Source organism: Mustela nigripes, chromosome 14, assembly GCF_022355385.1.
Source record: "Mustela nigripes isolate SB6536 chromosome 14, MUSNIG.SB6536, whole genome shotgun sequence".
Taxonomy (NCBI): Eukaryota; Metazoa; Chordata; class Mammalia; order Carnivora; family Mustelidae; genus Mustela; species Mustela nigripes.
This window is the reverse complement of record NC_081570.1, coordinates 41,194,692-41,213,771: the sequence shown is the minus strand read 5'-3', so window position 1 is coordinate 41,213,771 and position 19,080 is coordinate 41,194,692. Positions and strand designations below refer to the sequence as shown.

General features: G+C 34.9%; 1 protein-coding gene across 1 annotated transcript in view; it reads left to right on the top strand.

Annotated features, from left to right (window-relative positions):
* Positions 1-19,080, top strand: part of NRDC (nardilysin convertase) — a 106,317-nt gene that overhangs the window by 75,506 nt on the left and 11,731 nt on the right. The window contains exons 9-19 of the mRNA XM_059374714.1: positions 339-412; positions 1,753-1,822; positions 4,570-4,647; positions 5,965-6,085; positions 6,162-6,220; positions 6,511-6,565; positions 12,565-12,669; positions 14,186-14,309; positions 14,850-14,936; positions 16,876-16,995; positions 18,375-18,426. Coding sequence (XP_059230697.1) covers positions 339-412; positions 1,753-1,822; positions 4,570-4,647; positions 5,965-6,085; positions 6,162-6,220; positions 6,511-6,565; positions 12,565-12,669; positions 14,186-14,309; positions 14,850-14,936; positions 16,876-16,995; positions 18,375-18,426 — 945 coding nt within the window. The remainder of the gene's footprint in view (positions 1-338; positions 413-1,752; positions 1,823-4,569; positions 4,648-5,964; positions 6,086-6,161; positions 6,221-6,510; positions 6,566-12,564; positions 12,670-14,185; positions 14,310-14,849; positions 14,937-16,875; positions 16,996-18,374; positions 18,427-19,080) is intronic.

The following is a 19,080-nucleotide window of genomic DNA, read 5'->3' as shown; positions in this document are numbered from 1 at the left end:
AGTATGTTTTCTTTCTGAAATGGCTTTATATGGGAGGAGAATTTAAGTTGAATGAGGCTGATAGAGGCAGTAAATATTGGGAAGGGAGGCCCTTTCACTTCATTTTTTTCTGTCTCCCATGAGTTTTGGAGATATTTGAGTTACTGGGACTGAGATGAAGACTAGGTTAAGCTCAGGATTTTGTGGCATTGTTGCCATCTATTTGCTTATGCCTAGAATGCTTTTTAGCCAGGAGTATGTAGAATAGATTATAAATACCTATCAGTTAGGCATCCCTAAAGATACTGCTTATAGAGGCTTTTGCCAATTAAATTTTAATATATTTGTTTTATTTTCAGTGGGTTACCCAAACCAAACTTTGGCCATTTAACGGATCCATTTGACACACCAGCATTTAACAAACTTTATAGAGGTTCGTGAACCAAAGGTTTAAAACTGTTTGAAATAACTGTAGCGCATTCTCTAAAACTTACTTGAGGCTGCCAATTTTCTTTGAAAATGACAACACAACAGAAAGTACAGCTGGGTTGGAAAGAGAGTAAGAAGGACAGAGGCGATCCAGTTAGTGACGGACAGCAGACCAGTAACAGATTGGTCTGCTGCCTTGCTGCTACTCGAGTCTGTTTTATGCTTTCTCCTTGTTTTCCCCTTTTTTTCTTTGATTGACGTTTCTTTCCAAGTTCATTTTATCTATGCACTGCTCTTTATTATCTTTAAAAGGAGAAAAACAGAGGAGGGATAAGGCTTTGGAAATTATTTCCTTTTATCTCAATTATAAAAACAATTTCTTTTAAATGAAGAAAAATAAAAATAAAGTGTAAAGAAATTGGAAAATCACCCTTAAATCTTATCATCTAGAGAAGTCATTTTGGCAAATTTCTTTTGAGTTTCTGTAGGTATATTTTAACATAGTTGAGATGATAAAGTATATACACATCTATCTCTTACTTTTTTCATTTAATATTATATTTGTAAGAATTTCCCAATGAGCCACCACATGGTTATGCTATCATTTACATAACAAATTGCCCATAGTGAATATTGCAGAAATATTCCTAATTCAACTTTTTTCTTTCTTTGCTCTTTCTATGATGGCAGATCCCCCCGCCTTTTTTTCCCGATTGCCTCCTCTTCTTTACCCCACTTTACCCCACTGCCAATTTCTCTTCTCTTCCTTTCTTTGATCAATGACTGTTTTGTCACACCCTTTATCTGCTGCCCACTCCATTCTATCTAAGCTGACTCTTCCCAGACACAGCTTATTTCTGTTGTATTCTTTCTGGCTTTATATTTTCTCTTCATAGAATCATAGAGTAATAGCACTGGGAAGAATCATAGAGCTACTTTAGCCTAACCCCCTTTCCATATGATAAGAAAACAGATACAAAAAGATTTAAATGAGAATGATTTTCCTCAAGGTTACATAAACACATATAGCAAGATAGATGTAGGGCTAGATTTCAACCATGGGTCTCCCAGCTCCTAGTCCTGTATCCTTTCTTGCAAGAAGGGATCCTTCGTAGGAGTATTTCATATTTTCATAGTTCTTTTATCCATTTTCTCTACCTATGAAAACACACTGAAAAGAAATTTATAAAATTGGAAAATTGGCAACTTGAAATAATAATTGCATTGTATTTAACCTTCCCCTGTTTACTGGAGGATGAAATATATTTAAAAAATTCGTGTAGCATAAGAAAAATTAATGGAGAAACACTTATATCTGTTTTTCTGGAAAATATTTTTGTTTAGTTGTTCCAATCAGAAAAATTCATGCTCTGACCATCACATGGGCACTTCCCCCTCAACAGCAACATTACAGGTAAGAGTCCAGGGCAAATTTACTGCATTGGAAACTGAATGAGAGTGATATTTTGGAAGCATATTAAACAGTTTCAATTTGAATGTTCTGTTATTTGATAAACTGGGACCCCACTACTGGAGTTTTTGAACCTGGCTATATATTTTAATGTCTTCTTAGGTATAAAAACTAGAGTTTTCTTATAGCTAGTTGCCCTGAGTCTTTGAAAATAACTATCTTTGTGTGAATGTAATTATATTCTTTAGTACTTTGAGTACCAAATATATTAGCTTATGGTTGATTTGTTAGAGGTGACCACTTAGTTTGAACTTGTCAAAAAGTAAAGTAATTTTGAGCCTGGAATATGACTACAACCTAAATCTGAAGGACCTACACTTTTGAGGTGGTAATGAGTTAGGGAAGAGTTATATAGATGAGGAAAACATTTTCCCAGCTTATTTATATAGTTATCTTACATGAGCAGAATAGCAAGGGCAAGAAGTTCTTTAAAGGATCAGTCAATACCTACAAATACTTTTCTGATTAAAACAAATGCTAAGGAAATGATAAAAATTTACCTTATTTTTAAAAAAAAACATTACCAACAGAACAAACCCATGAGGATAAACACAGAAGCAAAAGGAAAGTAATATTGCTTAAGCTCAGTAAAAACTTTTTTTCACATATATGATAGAATAATCAATCATCCTAGCAAGTTAACAAGAATGGTATGCTTCCCTTAAGAAAGCAGAGAACATGTATTACCTACTTGATTTTGGTGCAAGGATAACACAGGAAAAAGCAATATACATTGATTCTGTAGTTATGGTAGAGTGTCTTCGAAAGTGTTAAAATTATTATATGCATGTTTAAAAGCTCATTGTATTTAACTTTTTACTATAAAAATAATACATTCTTGTAAAATATTAAAATAGGGCAAAAGAGTATTAACTAAAATAAAGCTGTGCTTCCAATTTTTGTTTCTGGGAAATAGACCCAACATTAATACTTTCTTATATACCCTTCAGACATTGAAACAGTGAATATAAAACCTTTTTTTTATGGAGATGAAACTATACTATATATACTCTTCTTCCTTTTTTGGGCAATGCTTATTTTTCTAATTAATAAAGGCTGATTTATCCTGATTGATTACTAAGGTAGTTTATTGTAGAAATCTTGAAAATTACTGAAAAGTAGGAAAAAGTCATTCACAATTATGTTTTCCAAAGAATGTTAAAATTTCTGTATGTTTCCATCCAGTTATTATTTTTATGGGCTATTTTTTTTAATATGCCCTTCATCATTCATCTTGAATTTCTAATTCTGTGAATTAGCCTTTTGGGGAAGCCTTTTTTTTGTTGTTCCCCACAAAGAAGTCCCCCCTTTTTAAAAATTAAAATTAGACAAAGAAGTCCCCCCTTTTTTAAAATTAGTTACCTTTTAATTTTACAGATGCTCAAAGTCATACACATGTAATTGGCAGAGTTGACATCTGAACACTGACATTTAAATTTTAGAATTTGAACTCTTTTTGTTTAAGGATGAAACGGCTTATTTTTATTTTATTTTTTTAAATTAACATATAATGTATTTTTTGCCCCAGGGGTACAGGTCTGTGAATCATCAGGCTTGCACATTTCACAGCACTCACGATAACACATACCCTCTCCGATGTCCATCCCCCAGCCACCCTATCCCTAACCTCCCACCCCCCAGCAACCCCTTAGTTTGTTTTGTGACATTAAGAGTCTCTTATGGTTTGTCTCCCGCTGTATCCCATCTTGTTTTATTTTTTCCCTCCCTACCCTTGTTTATACCTACAGAGTAACCAAATACAAAACCATTAGTTTTGTTCAGATGCAGGTGTTGTGTAATTTACAGCATTCATTCTTTAATTTATTCCCCTATATCAGTCTTAGGATAGATATAATTCAAGTTCGTATTTTGAAACAATTTCGTGTGGGGTTTGAAGATTGCTTAATGTAGTCAAGATCCTAATATTATAACTTAACTTTTAAGAGTTTATTGAATTCCATAAACTAATTTTAAAATTTAAGAATGCTTAGCTTTCTTAACTTTATTTTTCTATATAGTTTTATTTTGTAGCAATACATTTCTGAAATTGTAATAGAAGCCAGTGGGAAAAGACAATTTAAATAATATATATATAATTACTCAGACTAACAGTTTTACACCTGTTACATTACATTGTCATGAAAACTCTATGAGTAAGTAGCTGGGCAAGTGAAGAGAAAAAGAAAAATACAATGAGGTTATGTCTCTTGTTCAAGATCATGCATTTACTTAAAGGAATAACTAAAACTATAAGCTAGATTTTCTGACCCATAAAGCAATACATTTCATTTTACTACAGAGCTTGATGCAATACTGAAAGTTTTTCCTGACACTGAGGGATTCATTCTCTGTATTAGGTTCTAAAATGATAATCTATATTATTTCCATTTGGGGTGAAACAAAAATGAAATATTTTACCATAAAAAGAAGTTTGGCATTCAAGAGAAAAAGTTGTAGTCTTAGTTTTGAAATGATCATACTCATTCAGTGATTTCAGATGAAGTTAAATTTTACCATGTTTTCTGTATTTACTGTGCTATTATCAAGTTAATAATAATTTCATATGTGGTGGAATTTATGTGGTAAATTTATAGTCATATTCTTAAATATCATAATAGTTGAAGTAAGAATTCCTTGTATGCTTATACCTTAATTATTTTTATTTTTGATCTTAACATTTTTTTTTAAAGGGTGAAGCCACTTCATTATATCTCTTGGCTGGTTGGGCATGAAGGCAAAGGCAGCATTCTTTCTTACCTTAGAAAAAAGCAAGTATTTAATTAATAAGTATTTTCAGTGTAGCAGTCTTTGAAATATAATAGACAATAAGCATTCTATAACCTATTCTTGTTTTATCTGTCAAAAAGCTGAGAATCAGATCTAATGCTTAATTATAGTCACTTTAATACCTAAATTATTTTAATAGCCCTATTGTATTTGTGCATTTCCTCAGAAGCTACCATTTAGCCCTTATTGGAAGTTCGTTGTACACAAAATTTAAAAAATCATAAATAAATGAATTCCAGAGTTACATAAAAGCTTAGCTCTAATCAAGAATTTAGATTTGAATGGTAAAGAAGTCGATTATTTAAATGCTGTGGATCTCCAGCCTTTCCCAACCCAGAAGGTGGACTTTAATGAAAACTACACTGCGCAGAGAAATCATAACAAATAGTGGGACTGTGAACATTATATGCAACTGTGTTAGCAGAATGTTTCCTAATGCATTTAATAAGCACTTGGTTAAGTTGCCTAGTCAAATCATAGAAAGATAGCTTTAAATCAGGACCAATAATTAAAATACTTCCTTGTTTGATTTTTCTGTACACTAATTCAAGAATGGAAAGGAAGATGAGAAATTTAAGTAAGTACTTTAAAGGAGTGGTATGACTAGAACATTCAAAGAAAGCTAAAAGACTAGGGTTATTATAAAAGAATAAACTGATGGTATTAGTTACATGTATATCTTACATAATATATGCAATATGCTTTAAGATGTACACAGTTTTTCTACCTTACGGAACTTTATTGGAATTTCACATTCTTCCTTCTGGTTTCTTCCCGTCTTCTTTTAGGTTTACAGGATTATTCTAGTCAGGAAAAGACAGAGTCTCATTGCTTCTTTCTTAGACAACCTGTAGAAGTTAGCTGATAGTCTCAAAGAGCTCATTTGTTATCCCAAGTAGGGATATATCTGAAGTATTTTAAGCTTCTTCTCGGAGACAGGTTCAAATGGGATGAACGAAATGCCTCCCAGCAACCATAATTTTAATATTTGGTGCTGTTGTCTTCAAGAGAAACTACTGTCTCTTCATAAAACTATTAATATTATTACTGTGTTATAATATGTATCAGTGCGTCCATAAATATGGCTGTTACCTCCTGGTGATTCTTGCATATAGTACAGTTGCTTGGGAGGCCTTGTACTTCAAAAATTTATACTTTTAAACTTACTTTTGGAAAGCACGTTTTCCTCTGAGTTTCCCAAATTTTACCAAAAAAGCCTACCTATTTTGTTAATTTAAAGTATTTGTAGACTGTCAATCCCAAGATAATTGAGTGGATTCATTTTTTCCTAACAATAGGTGCTGGGCTCTTGCACTGTTTGGTGGAAATGGTGAGACAGGATTTGAGCAAAATTCTACTTACTCTGTGTTCAGCATTTCCATTACGTTGACTGATGAGGGTTATGAACATTTCTATGAGGTAAATAATTAAAATGGAATTTAAGAAATATAGATATTACTTTATGCAAAAACATAATCAGATGTTTTGTTTTCAGGTTGCTCATACTGTCTTTCAGTATTTGAAAATGCTGCAGAAGCTAGGCCCAGAAAAAAGGTAATATGTACATAGTAGAATTAGGCTAGAAATCAGTCCTAGAGTGTTTTAGCCTTCAGTCTGCCAAATAAACATGTTTTAGTCCTACCATGATGGTTTTTCAGGCATTTCCTGCTTAAGTTCCTTCACTGGCTCCATATTCTGATTCTTTTACATGTGAATACTGCATGGGAAACTTGAAACATTAAGTGTTTACATTAATGTGGCCAGTCTGCTTTTTTTCTCTTTCCTTGCTGAAGATTCCAATAAATTTAAATATATCTTCTACTTAAAATTTTCTTCTTTCACAGAATTTTTGAAGAGATTCAGAAAATTGAGGATAATGAATTTCATTACCAAGAACAGGTACTGGAAGTCAAATTCTTTTTGAGTGTTATCTGTGACCAAGTTGAAACTGGTGTGGACATTATTCCTCTTTTTGGAAGTGTCACTGGAGTTTTAATTCTGCCACTCTCTGTCATGTGAGTCCTAAGATGGCCTTGAGGTTATCTGAAAATTAACTCTTGTGTTTTTAAGTACGTATCTTGAGTAACAGTGAGAACATTAGGTGGATTGACACAGATCTTGTGTGACAGTCATTTTATCTATGAATTCATCCAACTGTCTGTCCTTTGATAAACATTCATGGATGACTTGCTATGTTACTTGATATTTTGGGAATTCTGATATGACAAAGACATTCTACAGGGTAATTCTGTGATAATTACCTTATGTACTATGAGAAACGGTGTACTTCAGGATTTCAGGGCAAGGAGAACATTTGCCTTCCATCTGAATAGAATCAGGGAAGGCTCCATAGATGTGGTAAATTTGAATTGAGTTCAGCATTAAAAAACAGATAAGGTTGGATACACTGTAAGCAATGAGAAAAACATAAATAAAGAATTCTGGGTTATTGTGAAAAAGTAAATGATCCTGTGTCTTTGAAAGGAAGGTATAATATAAGGCTGAAAGGTAAGGAGTTTAAAGCAGGATTTCTTTAAAACCCTTTTTGTGGGGCACCTGGGTGGATCAGTGGGTTAAGCCTCTGCTTTCCGCTCAGGTCATGATCTGAGGGTCCTGGGATTGAGCCCCACATCAATGGGGAGCTCAACAGGGAGCCTAGTCATTCGCCCCACCCCCCCCACCCCGCCTGCCTCTCTCTGTCTACTTGTGATCTCTGTCTGTCAAATAAATAAAATCTTGAAAAAAACAACAACAAAAAACAAAAACCCTTTTTGTGTCTTGGATCTCTTTGGAAATCTGTTGAATTCTCAGAATAGTATTTTCATCCCTTCAACTTTTTAAGCTCTCAGAAATTTGTCATAGTGGTACAGTGACCACTGATTTATCCCTCACCTAGATTCACTAGTTGTTAATAGCTTTCCATATTTTCTGTTCTCTTTCTTTAAAAGACAAATTTGTGGTTTTAAAAAAATATTTTATTTGAGAGAGAGAGAGAGAGAGTGAGCAAGAGAGACCACAAACAGGGTGAAGAGCAGAGGGAGAAGCAGACTCCCTGCTGAGCAAGGAGCCTGAGGTGGGACTTGATCCCAGGACTTTGGGGTCATGACCTGAACCAAAGGCAGGAACCCAACTGACTGAGCCATCCAAGTACCCCATATTTTCTATTTCTTTCTTTCCTTATATATGCATGTGCATGTATGCATATCTTTTCCCCAAAACATTTGAGATTTAATTACAGATGTTATGATACTTCACTTCTGAATGTTTTGTAGCATATATCTGCTACACAAATGTATTCTTTTGCATAAATCTCACTAAAATTGTCCTACCCAGGAAATTACATTGAAACAATGTTGTCAAATATTATACAAACCAGGGGTGCCTGGGTAGTTCAGTCTGTTAATCTTCTGACTCTTGATCTCAGCTGAGGTCTTAATCTTAGAGTCATGAGTTCAAGCCCCGCATTGGACTTCACACTGGGTGTGGAGCCTACTTAAAAAAAAAAATGATACATATACATACATATATGGGTCACACAATTTTCTGTGTAATTTGTATATTACATATATGTTACACAATTCATAAAATAGTGTTTCTAAGTGAAATAAAATACAGTAGTTTTCGAAGGAATATTGAAGTAAAGTACTCAAAATGTTCAAAAAATAAATGTGTATCTTTATTAACAATAATAAAGTCTAAGTCTAACAGTTACTTCAGTTTTAAGTAGCAGTGAGTGTGAGATATCTGTGAGAACTATATTGTGATTACTTTTTTTAAAAGATCTTATTTATTTATTTGAGAGAGCACGCATAGGGGGTGGGGGGGCAGAGGAAGAGGGAGAAGCAGATTCCCTGCTAAGCTTGATGTGGGGCTTGATGTGGGGCTTGATCCCAGGACCCTAAGATCATGACCTGAGCTGAAGGCAGATGCTTAATTGACTGAGCCACTGAGGTACCCTACTATATTGTGATTTTTATTGGTTAGTCATAGATGCCGCTAATACAAGTGTGGTTTGTACCTATATTCATAATAGAATAAAAATGCTAATTTAGAGATTACCGAAAATAAATACATCATTTCTTCCCAACCAATTCATGCACATATACACTCCTGAATTTGTTCATTGATATATCTTGTGGGAAATGTCTGTGGACCCTGGATTAAAAACCCCTGATTTAGAACTGCTTCATAGAGCTTCTTAAAGCTGCCTTTTTGGTCATCACCAAAGATGATTTCCTGAATAAGTAGAGAAGATTTAGGTACATGAGGACAAGGTCACAAAAGCTGTAAGCTTTCAGTTACTGTTGATTCCTGTGTAATCTGCTCTGTATACTTGAATCATTGAAATAGAAATAAAAATCTTATTCTATGAAAACAGGCTGTTTTGACACATCTATTGGCCAGTACAGGGCCTTATAGACACATCCCCACTGTAAGTGGACTTACAGGCATAGAACTCCACAAGTCCTCCCACTTACCTTACTAGGAGTAATTTTGTTCAGTGTCTTTATCAGCTGTGGTGGCAGCATGTGGGTCAGAACTATGGCAGGGAAGGAGTGGGATCAAGAATTGTGGAGTATGGGGCTCCTGGGTGGCTCAGTGGGTTAAAGCTCTGCCTTTGTTTCAGGTCATGATCCCAGGGTCCTGGGATCGAGCCCCACATCGGGCTCTCTGCTCAGTGGAGAGCCTACTTCTACCTCTCTCTCTCTGCCTGCCTCTCTGGCTACTTGTGATCTCTGTCTGTCAAATAAATAAATAAAACCTTAAAAAAAAAAAAAAAAAGAATTGTGGACTACAACCCTAAGAGATACCCAGATTCTTTTTTGGGGGGATCAGCTTTTTGTATTGGTTGAATGACATTTTTGTTCTGCCCCTCCAGTTTCTTCTTAGCAGATCATTTCAAGATGTCTTTTTACTGACATCTCCCCATTTTTGTAGTTCCTGTTTTTACCATTAGCAATATTCATGATTGTCTTGATTTTAAAACATGAGCCCATGACATCTTAGATTAAAACCTAATCAGTACAAAGTGAGAACAAATCAGAAAGGTCTATATCTCTGTGTGAACTGCTAAATTAAATCAAGTAGCTCAGCTTATTTTGGCTTTTATACATTTTTTTTTAAACAAAGTTAGAATATCTCTTCTTTAGATTTTTTCTGGTCTTCATCAAAGGCAAGTAGGAATGCCCTTTTTAAACTATTCAAAGCAGTCTTATTTAAGAAATTTATTTATTTGTTTATTTGCTTATTTATTTATTTAAGGTTTTATTTATTTGTGAGAGAGTGTGAGCCAGGGTGAGGGGCAGAAGGAGAGGGAGAAACAGACTCTGCTGAGCAGGGAGCCTGACCCAGTATTCGATCCCAGGATCCTGGGATCATGACTTGAGCCAAAGGCAGCCGCTCAACTAACTGAGCCATCCAGGTACCCTTAATTAAGAAATTAAAACAAATTATTTCCTATAGAAACTTGGACTTAGTATGTCTTATAAATCAACAATATGAACTAGAACAAGGTGTTTAAGTGCTTTTTTGTAGGCAGAAAACAGAAATAATGTAATAACAAGGCAATGAAAGTTTGTAGTAGATAAAAAAATTAGAGGACAGATAATAAAAAGTGTTGGAGAAGAAATAGAGAAATTAGAATCCTCATACATTGCTGGTGGGAATTGTAAAGTGGTATAGCAGCTTTGGAAAAACAGTTTGGCAGTTCCTTAAAAGTTAAACAGAATTACCATATGAGCTCTACTGTTAAGCTCTTCTATGTATTCATCCAAGAGAATGGAAGGCATGTCCACACAAATACTTGTACACAAATATTTCTAGTAACAGTATAGCCCCCAAAGTGCAAATACCTAAATGTCAACGAATGCATGGTTAAACAATATATAGAATATGCACATGATGGGATATTACTGAGCTGTGAAAATGAATAAAGTACTGATTCATGCTACAACATGGATGAAACTTGGAAACATGTTAAGTGAAAGACAGTCACCACACGTCACATATTATATGATTCCATTTATATGAAATTTCCAGAGTAGGTAAAGCATAGAGATCCAGCACAAAGATTGATGGTTGCCAGTCGCTGGGGGGGAGTGGGTGGTAGGGAGTGAATGTTTAATGGTTATAGGAGTTTCCTTTTGGAGCAAAGCAAATATTCTCTAACTAGATGGTGGTGAATAGTTGTACAACTTTGTATACTTTTTAAAAAATTTTATTTCATTTTTAATTGTGTACTTTAAAAGTGTGAATTTTATAATATGTAAATTATATCTTTAAAAAAAATGAAAGAGTAGCATTTAAGTGTTTTTCTTAGTACCTGTTCCATTGCCTTGGCACTAGAGATCTGCTTTTAGCCAGGGTCCTTAGTGGTTTCTCATTGGAAATATTTTGAATCATAGTTTTTTTACATACCAGAGCAGTTAATTTATAAGTAAGTGGCTGGTGAGAATAAATTACTTAAAAAAAAAAAAAAAATGAGAACAGAGTAAGTGGAATTGTTTTAAATAATAATAGCACCTTAGTAACCGGTCAACTTGATTCAGGAATGTTTCCTGAGGTAGGAAGTGGAAATTTTCTATTTTTTTCTTATTCTATTTTTATGTGATAATATAGTAGATAACATATACCTGTGGTCTCTAGTTCAGTGTATGCATGTCTCATTTCTTCTCTTATGAATGCAGTAACCTTCACTTCTCTTCTGTTTCCCGTTATATAAGAGAACAACCCATAGTGTCTAGTAAAAGACTGAATAGTGTGGTATTTTGGAAAGAGTGTTTGCTGCTACATTAGAAGTCCCAAGTTCAAGTGTCTGCTCAACCTTTTATTTACTGTGTGGCTTTGGGCAAGTGTATTTCCTTATAAAAGTAGGAGTGGAACCACTTGGTATCTGAAGGACTTGGCAGTTTTAAGATTCTGAACGTCTGGGTGCTCAATAAGTATTTGATTGCTTTCCTTATTAAAAGCATTTTCAGGGGCACCTGGGTGGCCTCAGTGGGTTAAAGCCTCTGCTTTCGGCTCAGGTCATGATCCCAGTGTCCTGGGATCGAGCCCGGCATCAGGTTCTCTGCTCAGCAGGGAGCCTGCTTTCCTTCCTCTCTCTCTGCCTACTTGTGATCTCTGTCTGTCAAGTAAATTAAAAAAAAGAAAAAAGAAAAGAAAAAATTTTAAAACTCCCGACTGTAATCTGGTTCGGGGTCCAAGTCCCTGCTCTGCTGTGTCGGGTATACTTGGGCCCAAGCTTAAGCTTGTCAGATAAACCCTTGGGGGGAAAAAAAAGCATTTTCATTTCATAGGTTAGAGAACTTTTGGATACTCTTTCAGTTTTAAATTGGGGAAATATACTGATGAATATAATTTCTAATATCAAGACTTTTATCTAATGACACATTTTGATTTCTGCATTGATTCATGTTTACAGGTAGTTTTCGGTCTTAGGCTATAGTGATAAAATGATGAAGACTCTTTAAGGACATTGGTCACATGGGGCACTTCTAAACAAGCATTTACAGTTCAGTATTGTAATGCTCTCATGATGAGGCTGTGACGTGATCAGAGCCTAGTGTGTGATAGGGCTCAGGATGGGGATGGGAGGGGTGTCAGGTTAAATTCCTTAAGGTGGTAAATTTTCTTTGGCTAAATTTTCTTAGAATTCTGAGCATCAAATTACCCTCTCTCTTTTTCCTCTTTTTTTTTTTTTTTTTTTTTAAGTGATTGCTATGCCCAGTGTGAGGCTTGAGTGAGGATCAAATTCTTAGCCAAAATTATATCTGCTCAGTATATTTCTGTTCAGAAGCTTTTGATTTCATTGTTTAAAGAAAAGAAAAATTATTTCTGTTCTGTGGTAAATTAAGAATAATGGAAGTTTCTGGTGTGAAATAATTCTCTCTTTACAGACAGATCCAGTTGAGTATGTGGAAAATATGTGTGAAAACATGCAGCTGTACCCACTACAGGACTTTCTCACTGGAGATCAGCTTCTTTTTGAATACAAGCCAGAAGTAAGGTTTCATTTCTAAGAGTTACTTTTAGACAAAGAGGAGGGGGACAAAGTGCGGAGATATACTTAAGAACTGTGGAAATGTAGAAAACTTGGCTAAATTTGTTGAATTTCAAATTTAAATGAAATATCAGTAGTTTTGTGGGTAATTTTTCATGATTGTTGTATTTGATCATGTTTTAAATATGAGGAGAAAATCAAGTCCTTTTGTCAGGTACAATTATTGTCACTATTTTTCAAGGGTTATAACATCTACTAAAAAAGTGATTACTAAGAATTATGTGCTTTAGTTGCTAGGCTTACTTGGAGAGTTGTTTTGCTTACCTTTTAGCTCAGTTAGAGACTCTGGGCAATTACATTTTAACCATTTTGAAAATATTTATGAGAAATGTAAGATTCCCTGAATTTTGAAACATGTGACTTTTGTATATTATATACAAATAAATACTTGGTTGGTTTTTCCTTCCTTCCTCTTTGGGAGTAAGTCATTTTGCTCCATATGAATTCTCATAGCAGTTTTCAGTTGGATGATTTGCCCCCCAGGGGATATTTGTCAGTGTCTGGAGACATTTCAGTTGTCACAACTAGGGTTAGATCATCTAGTGGGTGAGAAGCCAGAAGTGGCAGCTAACCATCCTACAGTGCAAAAGACAGCATCCCACAGTAAAGTATTATTTGGACCAAGATATTAATAATGCTGAGGTTGAGAAACCTTAATAATAGGGTATTCCAAAATTTTAGAGGTAGGGAAAGGTAAAGGAGGAAGCAGTAATCACACATTCTTGTTATCTCCTAGAAAGATTGGGCCCTGGGGTCCAAGTATTCTATTCTGAACCTCCATTTATTGTTTTTTCCTCAAAGAAATAGTCTTTAGTTGGTAGTTAGGGTTTCAGACCTTACCCACAAAATCTTGTGTTTACTCCTACCATAGTTGAAAGATTACTGAAGGGGGCCTTGCTGAGGGATCATTTTACTGATTCTTGGGGATGAAGTAGTGTAAGCATAGTCTTTGGAACCATGTACAAACTTGTTTAGAACTCCACATTTGCTATTTCTAGCTGTGTTGTTCTGTGCATATTATGTAATCTTTAACCCAAGCAAATTAGATAACTTTTAACAGGAACCGGAGTCGTATTCTTTATAAAATTGAGTATACCTTAGAGTTGTTTTAAGATTAAATGAAATAATGTATGTTAAAGACTACCTGGCACATAGTAAAACTTAGTAAATGAGAACTTAGTAATTGAGAGCTATTTTTACTGCTAGTTCTATTATTATGTAGGATTTGAAATGAACACAGTTTATAGTATTATTAAGAAACATTTGAAACAATTAATAGACTAATGAAGTTTTATAAATTGGGGTGTTCATGAGTATAGATAAATTTCATGTGCATCAAGATGTCAGGATCTTGGGGATGCCTAACATAATAAGGTTTTGCCTTTTTAACAGAGATGTATTAGGTTAAAGTTGTTATTGTGTGTGTTTGTGTGTGTGTCTCCTCCTACCCCAATTAGGTCATTGCTGAAGCCCTTAATCAGCTAGTTCCGCAAAAAGCAAATCTTGTTCTACTGTCTGGTGCTAATGAAGGAAAATGTGACCTCAAGGAGAAATGGTTTGGGACTCAATATAGTATGGAAGGTAAAATAATAATTGTCTTACAAGTTTAAGTTCATCTGACTCATCTGAGAATTTTTATTCCTTAATAATTTGTCTGATGGTTCCTATGGGAAAAAAGTATAAACTTTTTTTAGAAGTTTACTTTGAAATGAAAATTATTCATACTGCTTTGCAGAAAATTACTTTCTACTATGTTTATATTTATTATGGCTAGTGAAAAAATCCTGTTTTCTGGGTAGTTTGGGGAGGAGTTTTGACTATGTTTTAGAAAAGTACTTCTGAAACGTCAGTGTATGTGTATATCACCTAGAGATCTTATTAAAATACAAATTCTTATTCACTAGCTCTGGGGTAGGGCCTGAAATTCCGCATTTCTAATAAGCTCCCAGGTGGTACCAGTGACACTAACCACACTTTGAGTAGTAAATGGCTAGCATGCCTGGATATATTACAGTTTTCCTGAGAAAGAAAAATTGATTTGTGAAGGCTAGTTGTTAATTGGTTTGTTATTGAGAATTCTCAGCATTTTTTATTGGATCAGTTTGTTTTTCATCTCTACAGATGTTGAAAACTCTTGGGCTGAACTATGGAAGACTAATTTTGACTTAAATCCAGATCTTCATCTTCCAGCTGAAAATAAGTACATAGGTCGGTGAAAAAGTAGTTATTATACATGATCTATTTAGGTATCAATAAAACAAATAGCAGCTGTATAGTGCATTTACAAAGTGTCATTTGAATTCCTATTTGAGCTTCCCAGTAACATTGTTTTCTTACTTTTTTGAATGAGAAAACCAGAGGCTTAAAAAGGCAAAGTGACTTTCCTAGACTAGTCAGTTGGTGAAGGGAGAAAATAGGACTTAAATGTATCTTGAGACTCCCTGAAACTTTTGCTTTTTCTTAGGAATCATAGCTGATCCTTTTATGTCAAATCTCTGTAGGAACAGCCATTATCTTTCCTGGTTGTTCTAGTGTTTTTTAAACCAGAAGTTTTGTGAAATCATTGTAGTGGGTTTTCAGGTCAGTGTGTAATGAGTTATGAAAGCATTTAAAAAAAAAAACACAGGATGGAAAATAGTAAAATGTTTAATTGCTTTATAAGGAAAGGGTTTTATTTCAAGAACTTTGGTTCTGTATAGAGATATATGTGTATCTGTCTGCCTGTCTACATGCCTGCAATGGGAAAAATTCTAACTATGAGAAGGTCACTGGTCTAGGTCAAAGGTTACAGTCGATATAACTAATTTAATCAGAACACCATTTTCCCTAGCAATTCGACTCCTAGGTATATACCCAAAGGAATTGAAAAAAAGTAGCCAAATAAATACATGTACATGCATGTTCATGGCAGCATTATTCATTAATGGGAAATAGCCCATATGTCCATCAGTGAATGAATGGATGAAAAAATTATGGCAAATATATACAAAGGAGTAATACTCGGTAATAAAAATAAATGAAGTATGTACATGCTACAAGATGGACGAACCTTGAAAACATTATGCTGAGGAAGCGAGACATAAGGGGTCATATAGGATTCCATTTATATGAAATACCCAGGATATGTAAATCCATAGAGACGGAACACAAGTTGATGATTGCCAGTGGGGGGAGGCAGGGGAGTGGATAATGGGAAATGACTATTTAATAGAGTATAAAGGTTTCCTTTTAGGGTGATGAAAATGTTTTGAAACTGGATAGAAGTGGTGGTTGCACAACATTATGAGTGTACTAAATACTTCTGAATTGTTCACTTTAAAATGGTTAATTTTGTTATATGTATCTAACCTCAGTTAGAAGACCAAAAGCCTTTTTTAAAAGTCTCATATATTTTAAACAATTCAGTTCCACATCTTGAACTTTGAGTATCTAAACAACCCAGTTCTTTTTAATAAATGTAACAAGTAGTTTTTTATATTCTTGTTTTCCTTTCAGTAACTTTTCTCACCTACATATGGATGAAACAGTTTATGTTTTCATTAACTTAGAGGACAAATTTGACTTTGTTTTTTGGGGTAAGATTTTATTTGCCAGAAAAAGAGCAAGAGAGAGAGTGAGCAGAAGCAGGGGGAGCAGCAGGCAGAGGGAGAAGCAGGTTCCCGGCTGAGCAAGGAGCCTGATGCGGAACTTGATCTCAGGACCCTGGGATCATGACCTGAGGTGAAGACCTAAGTGACTGAGCCACCCAGCCATCCCAAGTTTGACTTAGATAGAACAGAACTTTTTGTTTCAAATGTCCTTAAGGTTGATAAAAGACATTTTCATTCAAGAATGGATTTGTTTATAAATTGGTTTATACAACTATCCTCACTAAAGGCCCTTCTTACAGTTAAGACTATCTTTGAGAAAGACAAAGAAGCAGAACGTGGAGAGATCAGAATTGATCATTAGGAAATTATAGATTTTCAGAGTTCATGTAAAGGCCAAGAGAATTTTCTTTTCTGTGTTCTAATTTATTATATTCTAGCATTTGAATTTGGCTTATTTTTGCCACAAAGAAAAGTTATCTAGACTTCTAAAACCAAGAACAGATTATTGGGAATCATGTTAAATTACTTGAATGAATTATTACTCTTTTTTTCATTAGCCACGGACTTCATGTTGAAAGCTTTTGACTGCCCTGAGACAGAATACCCTGTTAAAATTGTGAATACGCCACAAGGTTGCCTGTGGTATAAGAAAGACAACAAATTCAAAATTCCCAAAGGTAAACTGTTTCCCTCTGGAAAAGGAGTGAGCTAGGTATAGCAACTCTTTCTCCACTTGGTAGCAGCCTATTTCTGTGTGTCCGTCACCTGTCTCCCTTTATCCTTCCGCTTCCAGAAAGATCTTTTCTTTCTTTCTTTCTTTCTGTCTGTCTGTCTGTCTTTCTTTCTTTCCGTCTTTCTTTCCTTCTTCTTTTTTTTTTTTAAAGATTGTATTTATTTATTTGACAGAGAGAGAGACAGTGAAGAGAGGGAACACAAGCAGGGGGAGTGGGAGAGGGAGAAATAGGCTTCCTGAGGAGCAGGGAGTCCAATGTGGGGCTCAGTCTGAGGACCCTGAGCTCATGACCTGAGCCAAAGGCAGATGCTTAATGACTGAGCCACCCAGGCGGCCCTGAAGATCTTTTCTAGGCTTTTCTATCAGATCCATGCTGTGCTCCAGTGCAGTTGCAGAAATCCTTGTATAAATTACAGATTCTAGGAAATACATAAGGATTCAAGGCTAAAATGCAATTGTTTTTAAATACTCTTCTTGCAGTTAAGTGAAAGCAGAGCCAGGTGTTTGACCATCTTAGGGAATGGGTGGTGTGTTAAGAGTATGCTGAAGGAGATTATTCTTAGACACAATAGCTAGCCTATTCCAGTATTACAAATGTAAAATATCCTCCATCACTCTCCCTCTACCATTTTGCTTTTATTGTAAGAGAATCACAGTATACAGTTAAATAGACTTAAGAGTTCTTGTCTTTAATGTTGACCCAAATGTCTTTAAAGTTGACCCAGACTGTGTTGCATTTTTATTTTCTGTTCTTGTGCATAGCATAGGAACTTACTGAAGCAGTTTGGGATCCAAAAAAATAAATAAAATGAAATCCTTTCATTGCCATTTAACCCAGATCCCCAAGCTTAACACAACTGTTCCATGGCTCTTAGGCCTTCTTGAGTTTTGGGGAAGGTGTTTCTTGAATTACTTACCAGTGTTTCTAAAAATGGTCTTAATATTTATTCAGCTTCTTTGGAAAGTCTCTGCTATAGCTTTCTGTGAGCATTGAGATTTTTTTTAATGTTTTTGACATGTATACCTCCGTAAACATTTTCTCTGAAAAAAGCTATTAATAAATATAGCATTCCTAGGCTCCTTTGTGTGTCTGTGTATCTGATCTTCCCACAGATTACAGTGTGCCTTCTGGATACTACTTAGAATGGTAAATACTACTTTTTTAAAGATAACTTGAGGATAAAGATGTAACAAGGATTTAAGGGCTAATAGTTTATTTCAGAATTTTTAGAATCTGTGATGTTAGGGGCATATAGCAGATGTACAAAATATTTGAGGCCTCTGGCCTGTATTTTCTTATCTTCTTTTTTTTTTTTCTTTTAGCCTATATACGTTTCCATCTGATTTCACCTTTGATACAGAAGTCTGCAGCAAAGTAAGCAATTGTCCCCTTTACTGGAAAATGTTTCTTTTTGAGAAACTATTTTGTTTAATTCTGAATCATTCCTTCATTTTCTCTATTAGTACTGAGCTGTGCTGCTGATTTATGTATTTTTTTCTGTGCCCTAAACAAATTACTTGTATCGATACTAAACATTAAAATGGAGTTGTGGCAGCTCCATTTCCAGCACCAAGTTATGAAACATGCTTATAGTGTACAGTAGTCATAGTATTACTGGATTGAGAAGGTTCTTTAGAGAGGAGTTTGGATTAGCTTCCAGTCTATAATAAGAACAAATGCATCTTTTGATCCTATATTTAGAAACTCCCAAGGAATCTGATTATACTTTGTTTGTAGCAAATAACGTATTTATAGATAACTGCACTGTGGGAGGTCAGTCCTAGAATGTGCCTGAGAGGTGCTCAGGAAATGTTAGTATACTTCTTCCTTTGCCGCTTAAACTGCAGAATCTAGCCTTAGAATGAGAGGCAGCACTAATACTTATTAATACCACTTGAAAGAGTATATTAACCGCCTTCCTTCTCTCAGATTTTTAATTTGTCAGTCAGAAAACCTGGGCTGCAGGGATGGCCAGAGCCTTTGGGCCAGTTGCCTTTTACACATACCCCATTTTTCAGTATAAGCACT